At 52.5% G+C, this 12,355-nt stretch overlaps 1 protein-coding gene across 2 annotated transcripts in view; it reads left to right on the top strand.

Moving 5' to 3' along the window:
* Positions 1-12,355, top strand: part of FSTL4 (follistatin like 4) — a 382,985-nt gene that overhangs the window by 184,213 nt on the left and 186,417 nt on the right. For both annotated transcript variants that reach the window (XM_057307047.1, XM_026507974.4), the window contains exon 4: positions 4,310-4,558. In XM_057307047.1, coding sequence (XP_057163030.1) covers positions 4,310-4,558 — 249 coding nt within the window. The remainder of the gene's footprint in view (positions 1-4,309; positions 4,559-12,355) is intronic.

Raw genomic sequence — 12,355 nt, 5'->3', positions numbered from 1 at the left:
TGGGGAGTAGGGTCTCTGTTGGCTCTTGCACAAACTCAAATTCTACAGTTATATACGATGCACTTGCGCGATCTCTGTAATGAGGGAGTCACAGTTCACCAGACACTGTCTCTGGTCCACCTTGGGTGTGTCGGAGAGGGTATGTTTTCTTGGGAGGTTCAGAGTAGGGGGTCCGGGACCATGAACCACAGCTCCTGGATGGCACGCCCCGCATATCTGCACACCTGTGTATGCACAGCGGGCTCCCAAAGGCAAGTCCTCAGCTTTAGGTCCTTAAAAAAAACCCTGACCATGGCCCAGGCTATAGCTCCCCGGTGCATTAAATCCATCTGTAAAGGATCAGCTGACGGGTGCGCACTCAATTCCTATACAGGGACCTTCTGTCTGCCAACGCCGGAGACCAGCGCTGTGCCGGCCTGGGGCTCACAGCAGGCAGCAGTGAGGCTGTCTGCACAGGGTGCCCGGGATTTCGTGCCGTCCGTGCTGTGACCACAGCCCACTCTTCTTGGCCTGCTCTGGGCTCTGCAGAGTGGGCGGTGGCCTCAGAGCCAAGCTGTCACCTCAGTGTGGCTTCATGGTGGGGTGGAATGAGGTAGTAAGGATTTCAGCCCTGGTCCTTTGCTGGACGAGGAATAGGGACCTCCCGAGATGGCGTCATGAGAAGGGGCTCCCCTCAGTGGGCGAGCCAGGGACAAGATCTCATACAGAAGTGCTGCACAGGGCAAGCTTACCTGTGGCAGTTAGCATCCCACAGTAGAAAACTAGTACGTCTCCCCTTTGGCGCGGCTCTCGGCACCATCCCCAAGAGGGAAGCGCTCAATATACTTCAATATACTTCAATGCTCAATATACTTCACACCAAGGCTTGAGATATGGAGACTGCGTCAAAGTTTGGAAACTGCCACGCGGTATGGTCAGTGATGAGAAACCAGGCCCCCTGCGATAGGGCAATGAAGAAGGACCCACCTCCTCTATCTGATCCTTGACCGGGTCCCGCAGGGTCAGCTCCCACCGTCACTAAGCTGCACCACTTCCCCTTCGCTGGGAGACGATGGCAGCCCAGGTCCGTGAGTTCCAATCGAGAATCCTGATCGGAGTCACAGAGGGGATCTCTAGCACCAACTGGTACAAATGGACTTGTTTCTTTAGCGCCATAACTTTCATGTAACAATTCCCATTTCTGACTGTGTTTAGTAAATTTAATTAGTGTCGAAAAGCCACTTATTTGGTAAGATGATCAGTTTCTAACCTGGGTAAACGACTTTCTTTATGACTATAAATTAAGCACATTATATCTTTTTCATGCATCATGGTCGTCCTCATAAATACTGTAGGCAGTTGCTGGCAGTCTCACTTGGTTACCTTTCCCATTACTGTTTTATCATCGTCCTGCTAGGACTGGGGAATTCATTCTGTTTTAATAACGAGGAGGAAGTGGTGACAAGGGGATTGTTTAACAAGGAACCCACTGCTTGGTCTGCGTCTCTCTGGCCAAGGATGGGATTCCAGGCCCACCCCAGTGCAGGGCATTGTCAGCCCGTCCCCGGGCCTGCTGGCCACAGGCTGGGAAAAGCAGATGCACGGCTGTTCAGCTACTTTTGTTTTAATTGCAAATAACTAGGAATCAAATATTTGCCAACAGCCCATTTCCATGTCAGAGGAAACCTGAGTGTTCTTGACAACTTCTGTGAGCACAGGTTGGCCCGCGTGTTTTCTTAACACTGACTCCTCAGAGCACAGCCTATGGGGGAGGCCTCAGTCACGACTGTGAGCTACTCGTACATGGGCACTGGAGGCACGGTGTCCAGTGCTGGTCTTCAGAGGCACTCACTGCGATCGGGGCCTGCTGGTGTTTGAGGGGAGAAAGGGTCAGATGGAAACAGTTCTGCCCCACCCTCTGCCCTGCCATCTACTGCGAGCTGGCTTGGCTTTACCTGCCTAGGCTGGATTAGGTGGTCTCTGAACTCTCTTCCTACTCTGCAACTCCGAATTCTAGTCTCCTTCACCCCACAAGGCCCACCTCCGTGAATATTTGTCTCCCCTTTGTGCTTCCAGCCTTCCAGCTTCCCTCCTGCCCTCCCCAGAGGAGGCAAGGGGAGATGTACCTCTAAAAAGTTCCCCCCCATGTTGGCACAGGGCCCCCACTCCCCTCCCCATCTCAGCCTCTAACCTGAGGTTTGAGCAATGGCACCAAATCTAAGTTGAGGAGGTCAGCTTTTAAAACTACTGTGTTTCCCAAAGCGTGAGTATCCAGGGCTATGTAAGGACAAAGGCCCCATACCTGCAGGGTCTCTCTCATCCGGACAGCGGGGCAGACATTCTCCGGAAGGGAAGTCGGTGGGGGGGCGGCTCGGACTTGCGCTGGCGGGGAGTACCTCAGAGAGGCACTAGACCGCAGGGGGTGAATACTTGGAGCTGAGTCAGCTGGAAAGTGAGCACAGTCTGGGCTGGCAGCATGGCCAGGGCAGATCCCCTGAAGCAGGAACGGAAGGGCCAGAGACTCAGAAACTTTGGCTCCGCTTCTTCAAATTGCAGCGATGAGTGGGAGCCCTTGCCATCACACGGGAAGTTCATTAAAACAGTGATACAACCGCAGTGCTTTGTGTTCTGGCCGTCTTGGGAAAGAAACAAAGGCTGGTATTTTTAGAGCTGTATTAGTTTCTTCTAGTAGCCGCCAGCGCTTTCCAGGGTAACCCATTTTGCAGCCACCCAGGAGAGTCATGCTAATCAAACACACTCTGTGGCAAAGCAGCCATCAACACCGTGGGTGGAGGGCCTCCAGCCCAGGGCCTCCCACTGCCAGGAGCCCTCGGCTCCCCTCTGCCTGTCAACCTTGACAGGCTGATGAATGCCACCGAGCCTCCACCATGACATGCGGAACATCAGCCAAGTGGATAGAGGGATTCGCACGCCCGCTTAGGATCTGCACTTCTACACTGCTCAGAGATAGTTTGACCTTCTAGTTTATTATGATTCAAGAAAAAGTCAATATTTCTTAGCTTGCCAAGGCTGGAAGAATTTAAATGAATTATTGAATCAAGCAGTTAATCTATCGATAACTGATTTTTTCCTTTCAAATCTAGAATGATAAAAAGCAGGCTTAACCAAAAACAAGAAAAAGAAGGTCGTTTTACACGCCCCTTCCCCCAGACATTTTAATCCCATGGGATCGGAGCTGGGGCTGAAGGTTCAGTGTTGACCACTGGGGCCATTCTGTCTTGCTTGAGTATTGTGAAGAAGATATAATTGAGCTTAAAAGCAAAGACTTCCCTAGCCGTAAAATCTGCATTTGTGTTTTAATTATTTGTATTTCAATATCCCTTTCTTATTCTCAACTTGTGTTTGGTGCCATTAAGGCTGCATGGCAGTCCTCTCATTTTCTGGACTCCTCTGGTGGAGTGGAATGTCGTTTTGGGGTGCTTGCTTGGCCTTTCGTGTAAGCGGGCCCTTCCAGCAATAAGATGCTCTCCTGGCCACCCTGCCCACATGGGAGTGTGAGCTCTGGGCACCACTGCCTCACACCATTGTGCACGTGTGTTGGGTGCAAGGGACACCCAGGAGCATGGCAGCAGCCATTCCCAGGGTCTCAGCCTTCCTGCCACAGCTGTAGCTTCCTGCTTTGTGCTAGAAAGTGCTGGGCAGTAGAGAAAGGCTACTGGTCCCACCGCTGGTGGTGTGTATCCTGGAGAACCACATTCTCCCCAGAGAAAAAGGTCAAGCTCAAGTCTCCCTGCTGTGGCTGCCCCCATCCTGAACACTTAGAGTACCGCTTTCTCCTTTCTTACTCCACACTGACGCCCTAGACTCCACCATTGCTCCCCACTGCCTAACATATCTGACCAAACTTCCTCAGCTTGGCACTCGATGTCTCCTAGAATCACACCTTGTCTTCCTTACCCTTCTCACCCCACCCCTGTACAAAAATCCTCCTCCCATCATTTCTCTCTCTAGTGCAGTTATGGGAGCCATGGCTCAAGCCTTGCCTTTTGGCAAGCCATCCTCCTCTCCTCTGGCACGGTCCATTGGCACTGTGCTACCTCCATGTGGTCCCCTGTTTATGCTTCCCTCCTGGGATGGGCAGGGGGTGTGCCTGAGAGGTTTGGTGTGAGCCAAGCATAAAACCTGAACCCTGTACGGCAGGGTGCTGCTTTTGGCACCTGTGGCCACCCCTGTTGGTAAGACAAAGACTCTTTTGGGCACCCCAAGCCCCAAGGCCTTGGCTTCACCGATGAATGGAACCACACAGGAAGCCCTTGAGCCCCACCACTGAATGCTTGCAGCTGACCCTCTGTGTTTGTGTGTTTGGCAGGACTTTCTGGCCATGATGGGCTGCCAGCCTCCTGTGGGAAGAAGTTCTGCAGCCGCGGGAGCAGGTGCACGCTCAGCAGAGAGACAGGGGAGCCTGAATGCCGGTGCCTGGAGGCATGTAGGCCCAGCTACATGCCCGTGTGCGGCTCCGATGGGAGGTTTTATGAGAATCACTGCGAGCTCCACCGAGCCGCCTGCTTGCTGGAGAGGAAGATTGTCATTGTCCACAGCAAGGACTGTTTCCTTAAAGGTAGGAAGATGCCTCCTTGCCCCTATGCTTTTGGGTTTGGGGATGGATCTTCTAATGCCCTTTTGACAAACGGCCCTGGTGCTGAGCCTGCAGGAGGTAGAGGAAGGCTGGAGCCTCAGCCAAATAGCACCAGTAGCATTTCGGTCATGCATGTTTTGTGTGTGTCTGCCTCCAGAGACCCCCTGCCTTCAGAGGGGGACCCTTGGAGAACAGAATCTAGGCAGACCTTTGGTAGGTCAGGGAGGAGAAAAGAAGGGATGGAACCCACCAAGTGCCTGCAACAGTGACGGATAGGAGCACCCTGGGCACCCAAAGCACAGGGGCAGGGCTCCGGCCTCTCCCTAACAGGCCCCGAGCCCGCAGTGGTGGGACCGGGATGTCAGGGCGTTCTCAGCAGTGGAGCACAGGTCTGTTGACCTCTGACAGCCACTCCCCGTGCCGCTGGCACCCACACAAAGGGCCACTTTCCCCCCGTCGTGTCTGGGCTGTGGCAGTGGGATGGGGCAGGGACGTATTCACAAGCAGGAGAGACTCTGGTGGGTCAGGCTTCTCCTGTGACGGGAATAGTCTTAGACACTTTCATGGCTGTGCTTATGACGTTCACGCTGAGGTGCTTCAGAAATCATGAGGCACATTATGGAAATGAGGCCAAAATGAGTCCAGGAAAAACGTCCCTGGTCTGAAAACCCTGCCCAGCCTCATGCCCGCCGATCCCCAGCCCTGTGAGCACTAAAACACTTGACCAGCTGCTCCAGCTTCATTGGCCGTGTTGAATTTTATAGACTGATGTTCCGTTCTCCAGTTTCCAATATCCCCCAAATTGCATCTTTCTAAAGGTTTTTATTTCTGCATCAGAGTGTGCCCAGCCTCCCTCACCATCGGTTATTCAAACAGCATTTCTCATTTCATGCAAGGGAAAAACAACCACCATGAAAGCCGCCTCGGTGAGGGAGGATGGGGGAGAGCTGGGGAGGATGGGGGCCGCGGTGCAAGCAGATGAGGGCTCGGCTCTGCTTCATGCTGATTGAACTCATCCACCAAATCCTTCTGATTCATTGAGGTTTTATACGGATTTTGTGAATGCCAACGCTGTGTACGGCAGTCCCCAGCAGCTCCCAGAGAGACCCAAGGGTACAAGCCCGACTCTGCCACTTCCCAGCTGTGTGACCTTGGGCACATCACTCCACTTCTCTGGGCCTTTTCCTCTGCTGTGAAATGGGGCCATTGGCAGTAGTGCTGCTCTGTGGAGGAAAGTAAATGAGGGGCTATACAGAAACCACGTAGCATGCGTCTGGCACATCGCAAGTGTTGTGTATTAATGACCCCTGTCATCATCTTTTAATCCAGTGTGGCCTCAGGCCTAGAACAGAGAGGCACAGGTCATGTGGGGAAGGCAGAGGCAGGAACAAGGGCCCTGCCCAGCGGGTGTGGGGCCCACCTGGCTTGCTGGTAGGTGGAGTCAGGGCGGAAGGTGCTGAGGGTCAGGTCCTAATGCTGTTCTGGAGATGCCTATCTGGAACCAGGGTTTGCCTTCCTGCAGACCTACCTCTGTGGGTCTGGATGCCCCAGAGGAGTCTTCACAGCCTCCTGCTCAGATCAGCTCCAGTCCCAGGAGGTGGGACGGCCCACCTGCCTCCATCCCCCAGCGCCCCCACCCGGAGTGTCCAGCAAACAGTGAAGCTGTGTTCACTGACCTCAGGGGCTTGGCAGGGATGGAGGGCAGGAGCCTGAGCGAGGGGGCTTTGGGTGGGCACTTCCCCACCTTCACCAGAGCCATGGTTCCGATGAGGAGCAGGAGGAAACAGTGACGGGAGCTGGGGAGTGGAGGTCTGAGAAGGAAAGGCTGTAAAGGACAATATCCTACAACCCCACCCCAAGATAGCAGTGGAGTATTTCATGCCCTCTTCAGCTCCACTGATGACAGCTTGTCTTTTGTCCCTTTTCCAGGGAGTTGTTGATACAGGAAACTGAAAAATAACTTCTTTTTTCATGCAAACAATAATTCTAAATTCATCCATGTTCCATTCTCTTTTCCTACCAGACTTTACAAAGAAAAGTTCTGACTTCATTCTTGGGTTTCATTTGTGCCCCAGAAGTCACTATTAGGACACTCCTCACGGGGCCGGGTGTGGAGAGAAGGGGGAACGTGGTGGTGGATTCCAGGAGCCGCAGTTCAGAGCACCCCCTCTGTGTCTGGGACCTGTGCCCTCGGTGGGGTGGAAGGGGGTGTTTTCCTGAGCTTCGCGTGGGGACCACAGCCCTCTTGCTCTGCAAGGGAGGAGCGGCGATATTCTAAGCCCCAGTTTCAAGAAAACTTCTGGTAGCACATTGCGGTTGCTATGGCAATGGAATTCCTCGTGAATGCGGAATAAAATAAAACATCATTTAGGGATTATTAGCATGTAAGAAGAGCAAAACTGAACTCAAAAACATTGCTTCAGCTCATCTTTGCAGCTTTTGATACCAGCTGTCCTGACATCCCAAGCAGGGTGTCTCCTGCCGAAAATCAGGGGGACAGAGGGGTGTAGGATTGTCGGATCTCTTTCTGCCTGTGGCCAAATTAAAGTCACATTTGTTCTCAGCACCAAATACTGCCGGAGAGCACCAAGACAGTGGGTGGAATTCTCTGTAACTCTAACTTGTTATCGACTGTGTTTGGAAAGTTGCGTCGTGACGTGGTGTTCCTATTTGTGTACTAGTTGGCACTTTTAAAATTGTTTCTCTGTCTCAGTTTTGAATTCGCGCAGTTATCTCCTGAGCTGTTTGAGCAGACAAGCTTGCTTTCAGCCATCACTCACTACACCAGGCTTGTATTATCCCAGATGATACAGTGTCATAGTTGGGCAGTTTTCCAAACAAACCGTGAAATTATGGAAGAAAGAAGCCTGTTAGGGCTACAGTTTTAAACGGATCTCGATTCCTTGTCCTGCCTGGTGTTTTTTTTTTAGGGGCACTTTGGTGCTTCAGAGCAGAGTTTCCCGGTGCATGAAATCAGAGGAAATAATTTCCGTTTTTAACCAAAAAATGAAACACACTGCAGGCTCACTAGCAAATCTCTTTTTTAAGTATTACCGCACAGGGAAATAAAAACCCAACCTTTTGTTGCAAGGCAGAACAGATAGGTCTTGCTGCCGAAGAGACTTCTTTTGTTGTTCTTGTTGTTACTTTGAACGTTATTGCTTTAGGAACTTAAGTTTGGTTTCACGCCTCCAGGGCATTTCCATACCTCTGCACGTGTTTCCTGCCCTGCAAGGGAGTGCTACTCACATCCCCACCTGCGGGCCCAGCCTTCGGTTTTACTCTGTGGGTTTCACTCTGTCAGAGCAGGTCCCTACAGCCAGGGAGGTGCTGAGGCCTGCATGGGCACTGCGGGCAGGCGTGGGCCACGCAGGAGGCGCAGGTGGAGGGGGCAGGCAGCACAGGCTCAAGGTATGGCTTGAGATCAGTCATGGGCCATACCACACCTCCTTGGACAGGGCACGTAAGCTCTCTGTGCCTCACTTACCTCACCTGTAAAACGTGAGTGGTAGTGATGCCTTCGTCACAGTATGTGTGCTGTGGGCATGAAATGAGCAGTGAGCTCACGTCTCTAAGCAGTGTCAGAGCACTCAGGATGATGGTGCTGCCGTTGCAAACATTGGGACACAGCTGAGGGGCAAATGCAGGTGGCCTTAAGACACCTGCCCATGGGTAACACCGCATATAAGCTAAGTACTCAGGGTGGTGATCGTTCCTGTGAACAAAGAGAGAGATCATTTGTTTTCCATGTTTATTTAATGAATGGCTAGAATTTGATCTCCAAATGGTCAAACTAAACTCACCTTCTCCAACTGCCTTGATGTTTTAGAAAGATATATAAGAAGTCATTTAAGTTCACCTAGCAAGTCAGTAGAGATGCAAAAGGAGATTCCAATAGCCCCTGATTCTGAGTCTAGAAGAAGTTTCTGGAATGCATGAAAGGCTCTTGGGAACTGCCATTTGAGCCTCAGGGAGGGATTCATCTGTCTGAGGATGAGAAGGGACATGTCCAGGGAAGAGACAGTGAGATGCATCTCCCAGGGTGAGTGAGGGCAGGAGGGCCATCCTTCAGGATCCAGGCACGGGGTTCCTACAGACTCAGAAGAGCAAGGGCCTAAAAGGCAGATCCTGGAGAGTGTGGGTCCACGCTGGGTAAATGTAGGCACTTGGGGAGGGTGAGCTGAGGAAGGCCTGCACACCGGGCTAGACCGTTTGCGCCTGAGCTGACTGTGTGTCCAATGAACTAGTCCAACTTTCGCATTCCCCAGACAGGGACCCTGGGCCCAGAGAGGGGTAGCTCATCTAGGTTACAGGAACTCTGCCTCCGCAGCCTGCCCTTGAGAAGCACCTGCAGCTCTGGGACCATTTGTCCCAACAAGGCATGTTCACAACAGACGAAGCTGCTTTCTCCTGCCCTGGAGACCTCCTGGTGCAACGGTGGAGGGCTCAGGAGCCTTGGTCAGCCAGAAAGGCTTGGGTGCTCCTTGGCCGCTTCCTGCCCTCCAGGTCAGCAAGAAGCCCAGTTGGGAGCTGCTCCGGGAAAGCTGGCTCAGTCATCCCAAACTGGCAGGGCCTCTGGATGTCCCAACACTGAACCACTCTGTCCTCTGTGAGGATGGAACAGGAACTCAGGATCGCTCAGAGGCTGCTAGAAGACCCCAAGGACAAGATAGCAGAGCCTCTGAGACCAAGCTGAAGGCCCTTGCACCAGGTCTGGCTTTTTGCCACCAGCCTCCACTTTCTCTCCAAAACCCCTTTCCAGTTTCTTCAAATTGCCCTCCTACTCCTGACCCCACCTACATTCTGTCCAGAGGCTGCAGCTGCTCCTTCAGCCCTGTATAGCTATCTCTGTGCACTCAATACCCTTCCTGGCCTTCACTTTGAACTCCACAGAGGAGGGTATGGCCATTCTCTACCAAGTCGCCCAGCTTCACAGGCATTATTGAATGTCCCCTGGGTGCCAAGACTGTGCTGGACCTGAGGACACCTGTATGATCAGGACTCCAGGCCTGACCTCATGAAATTGACAGCCACAAGGAAGGTCCACCTCCAGTTCCCAGCACTCCCACTCTCTGGGCCAGCATGTGGGGGCCGCTGTAGCCAGAGACACCCCGAAGACCTCAAGGACCAGCGGGGATCTTCACGGACTGTCCCTGTTTTGGAGCCTTCCACATAGATTCTGCCCTCACCAGTGCGCAAACAACTGGTGGGGACTGAGCTGCAGGTTGACCAGCAGCCCCCCAGGACAGTGGCCCTCGGAGCTTTCTCAACCCCTCTCTAGTATCTGCTTCCCCCATCAAGAGAAACGTGGCTTCAAACAAACGTGTGTTCTTCTGTTATTTCCTCTAGGTTTTATGCAAGACAACGTCTGGGTGTGAGCACCTCACAAACGTGCAAGAATGTTATCAGTGCAGTGTGTGTGGTGTGCTTCACAGAACAGCTGTACTTTGGATGAATTAATTACATTTCAGTAATTAAAAATTGCTAATAAGTTACTGAGCTGAGAAAGTCTTGCACTGCATTGATTTCCCTATGTAAACATGCCGCAGCCTATGAGGCCCCCACATTGTTTCCTGCCCTTTCCTGACACCCCTCCTTCGTATGTCCAGCCCCTCCTTGGTCCCCTTGGCCAGCTCTGGGTGTCTCCTCCTAACCCCGCAATCTTCTTGCGTCTTCCCTTCTCTCCCACTGACCCGAGCCCCTGCCATCGCTGGGTGCCTCCACTGCCCCGGCTCCCCCACACGCTGCCCACCAGGGTCCCCGATGGCTCCCATCCCCATGAAGATCGGCATTCCCAGATGCCAAGTCCTGCTCTTAACTGCATCCGCCCCACAGTGGGCAGTCTTCAGGCAGCCCCCACCCTTGCTCCTGTGATTCGTTGCGGGCTCCTCCTTCCCCACTAGCTTTCTACATGTGGGTTTTCCCCGGGCCCCCTCAGCCCTCCTCTCATTCCTTTGCACCCCTCTCACCATTCCTGGCATCCCTCATGTGCAAATAAGACCCAGCTGTATCTTCACCCCAACCTCTCCTCCACATTTCAGTCACAGGTCCCCTCCCCAAAGGCCCACGACCACCTCAAAGTCAGTGTGTCCTGAATGAACTCTCTAACTCTCTGCTCCATCTGTCCCTGACATCCTTGTTCCTCACACAGTGTCTGTCTCAGTGATAGCAACCTCTCCATACCCCAGGAGACGGAACCCCAAGAGACTGAGGCCTCCTTGCAGCTGAACCCCCACACCATAAAATCCCGCCAAGCTTACTTCCCTCTAATTTCTTAACTCTGCCCCTTATTCTGTACCTGTTCTACTGCCACACACGTCCGTCCTGTCATCATCACTCACCTGCACCACCTCTGTGACCCTCTAGCTGTTCTACCCGCTCCTAGCCAGATCCTTCTTCAAACCCACCTGCTATATGGTCTTAAGAGCAAGTTTTCCAAGAGCTGACTTTGACCATGGCACTTCCCTGCCTTAACCCTTCCATCCATTCATTCAACAAGCATACGCCTCCTGTGAGTCAGGTCTATTCTAGGCACTGGGGATAGAGCAGTGCACAAAGTGGATGTGATTCCTGCCCTCATGCAGCCTCTTGTCATACATAGAAGATAAAGTGTCTTAGCCAATGACAAGTGCCATGGAGGAGAATAAAGCAGGCACAGGGGTTGGCAAGAGTTTCTAGTAGGAGAAGAGGCATTTGAGCCAATACCTGGAGGTTGGGAGGTTAGGGAGTGACCTATTTGAATATCTGGGTAAGGAGTAGCAGTTGCAAAGGCCCTGAGGTGAGAGCTCCCCCGGCATGTTTGGGGATCAACAAGGAGGCCAGGGTAACTGAAGCAGAGTGAGGAAGGCCAGAGAGGTCTGAGTGGCGGTCAGAAGGGCCTGGTTGGCCATGGGAAGCCTGAGCTGCTAACCAATATCTTATGTTGCCTTTCTGATTATTCTGCCATGCCCACCAATGGATGGCCTTGATGGTCCCATTCATCACCACCCTGGGAAGCTGTGCGGGGTGTGCTAGGGCTGGAAAAGACGACCTGTCCAGGGGCTGCCAAGTATCTCCAGGGTCGTTCTACACCTGAGTTAAACCCTCAGGGCCAGGGGATTGCCTATGAGCCCCAGGTTGACCAAGGTAAAGTCATAACTTCTTCTACAAGTAGCATCCTCGTTCTATTATAACTTCCTGTCAACTTGCCGATCTTCCCAAGATACTGGGTATCCTTAGGAGTAAAGGAATATGATTTATCTGTCTAGCCCTAGCACTTGGAAATGTCCATTCATTTTTTTGGATGAATGCACAAATTGATGATTATATGATAAGCAGGATATGTGCAATCCCTTTGAGGTCCCCGAGTGAGAGCTTGGGAAGCCCTAGTTAGAGGTCCTCTGTGCCATGTGCGTCAGAGGGCCTCAGCAAAGGAGGGGGTGGATTTAAAAGGAGGACCCTGCTCAAAGACACGTTGGATGCTCTGTAATGGGAGGGGGTGGTCATCGAGGGTGTTGAGGGAACACAAGGAAAGAAGGGGCAGAAGGAGGCAGAGGAGGGGGTGACATGGAGCCTCCTATTTCCCCAGCTTCTTTCCAGCAGGCTGCTTGAGGAAACCTGCATGGAAAGAAGGGTGCCGTTGGCTCTGGCTGCTTAGAACCACATCGTGGAGCCCATGGCCAGCGCTTGGGAGGCTTTGGCTAATGATCAGGCGTCAAATGTTTAATTACTGGAGCGAGAAGAAGTTAACTCGGGACTTCTTTAAGTTTCTCCCCTATCGCGCCTTCAATTAAGATCAAG

Source organism: Ursus arctos, unplaced genomic scaffold, assembly GCF_023065955.2.
Source record: "Ursus arctos isolate Adak ecotype North America unplaced genomic scaffold, UrsArc2.0 scaffold_5, whole genome shotgun sequence".
Taxonomy (NCBI): Eukaryota; Metazoa; Chordata; class Mammalia; order Carnivora; family Ursidae; genus Ursus; species Ursus arctos.
Note: the sequence above shows the minus strand (reverse complement) of the source record. Positions and strands in the feature narration are given on the sequence as shown.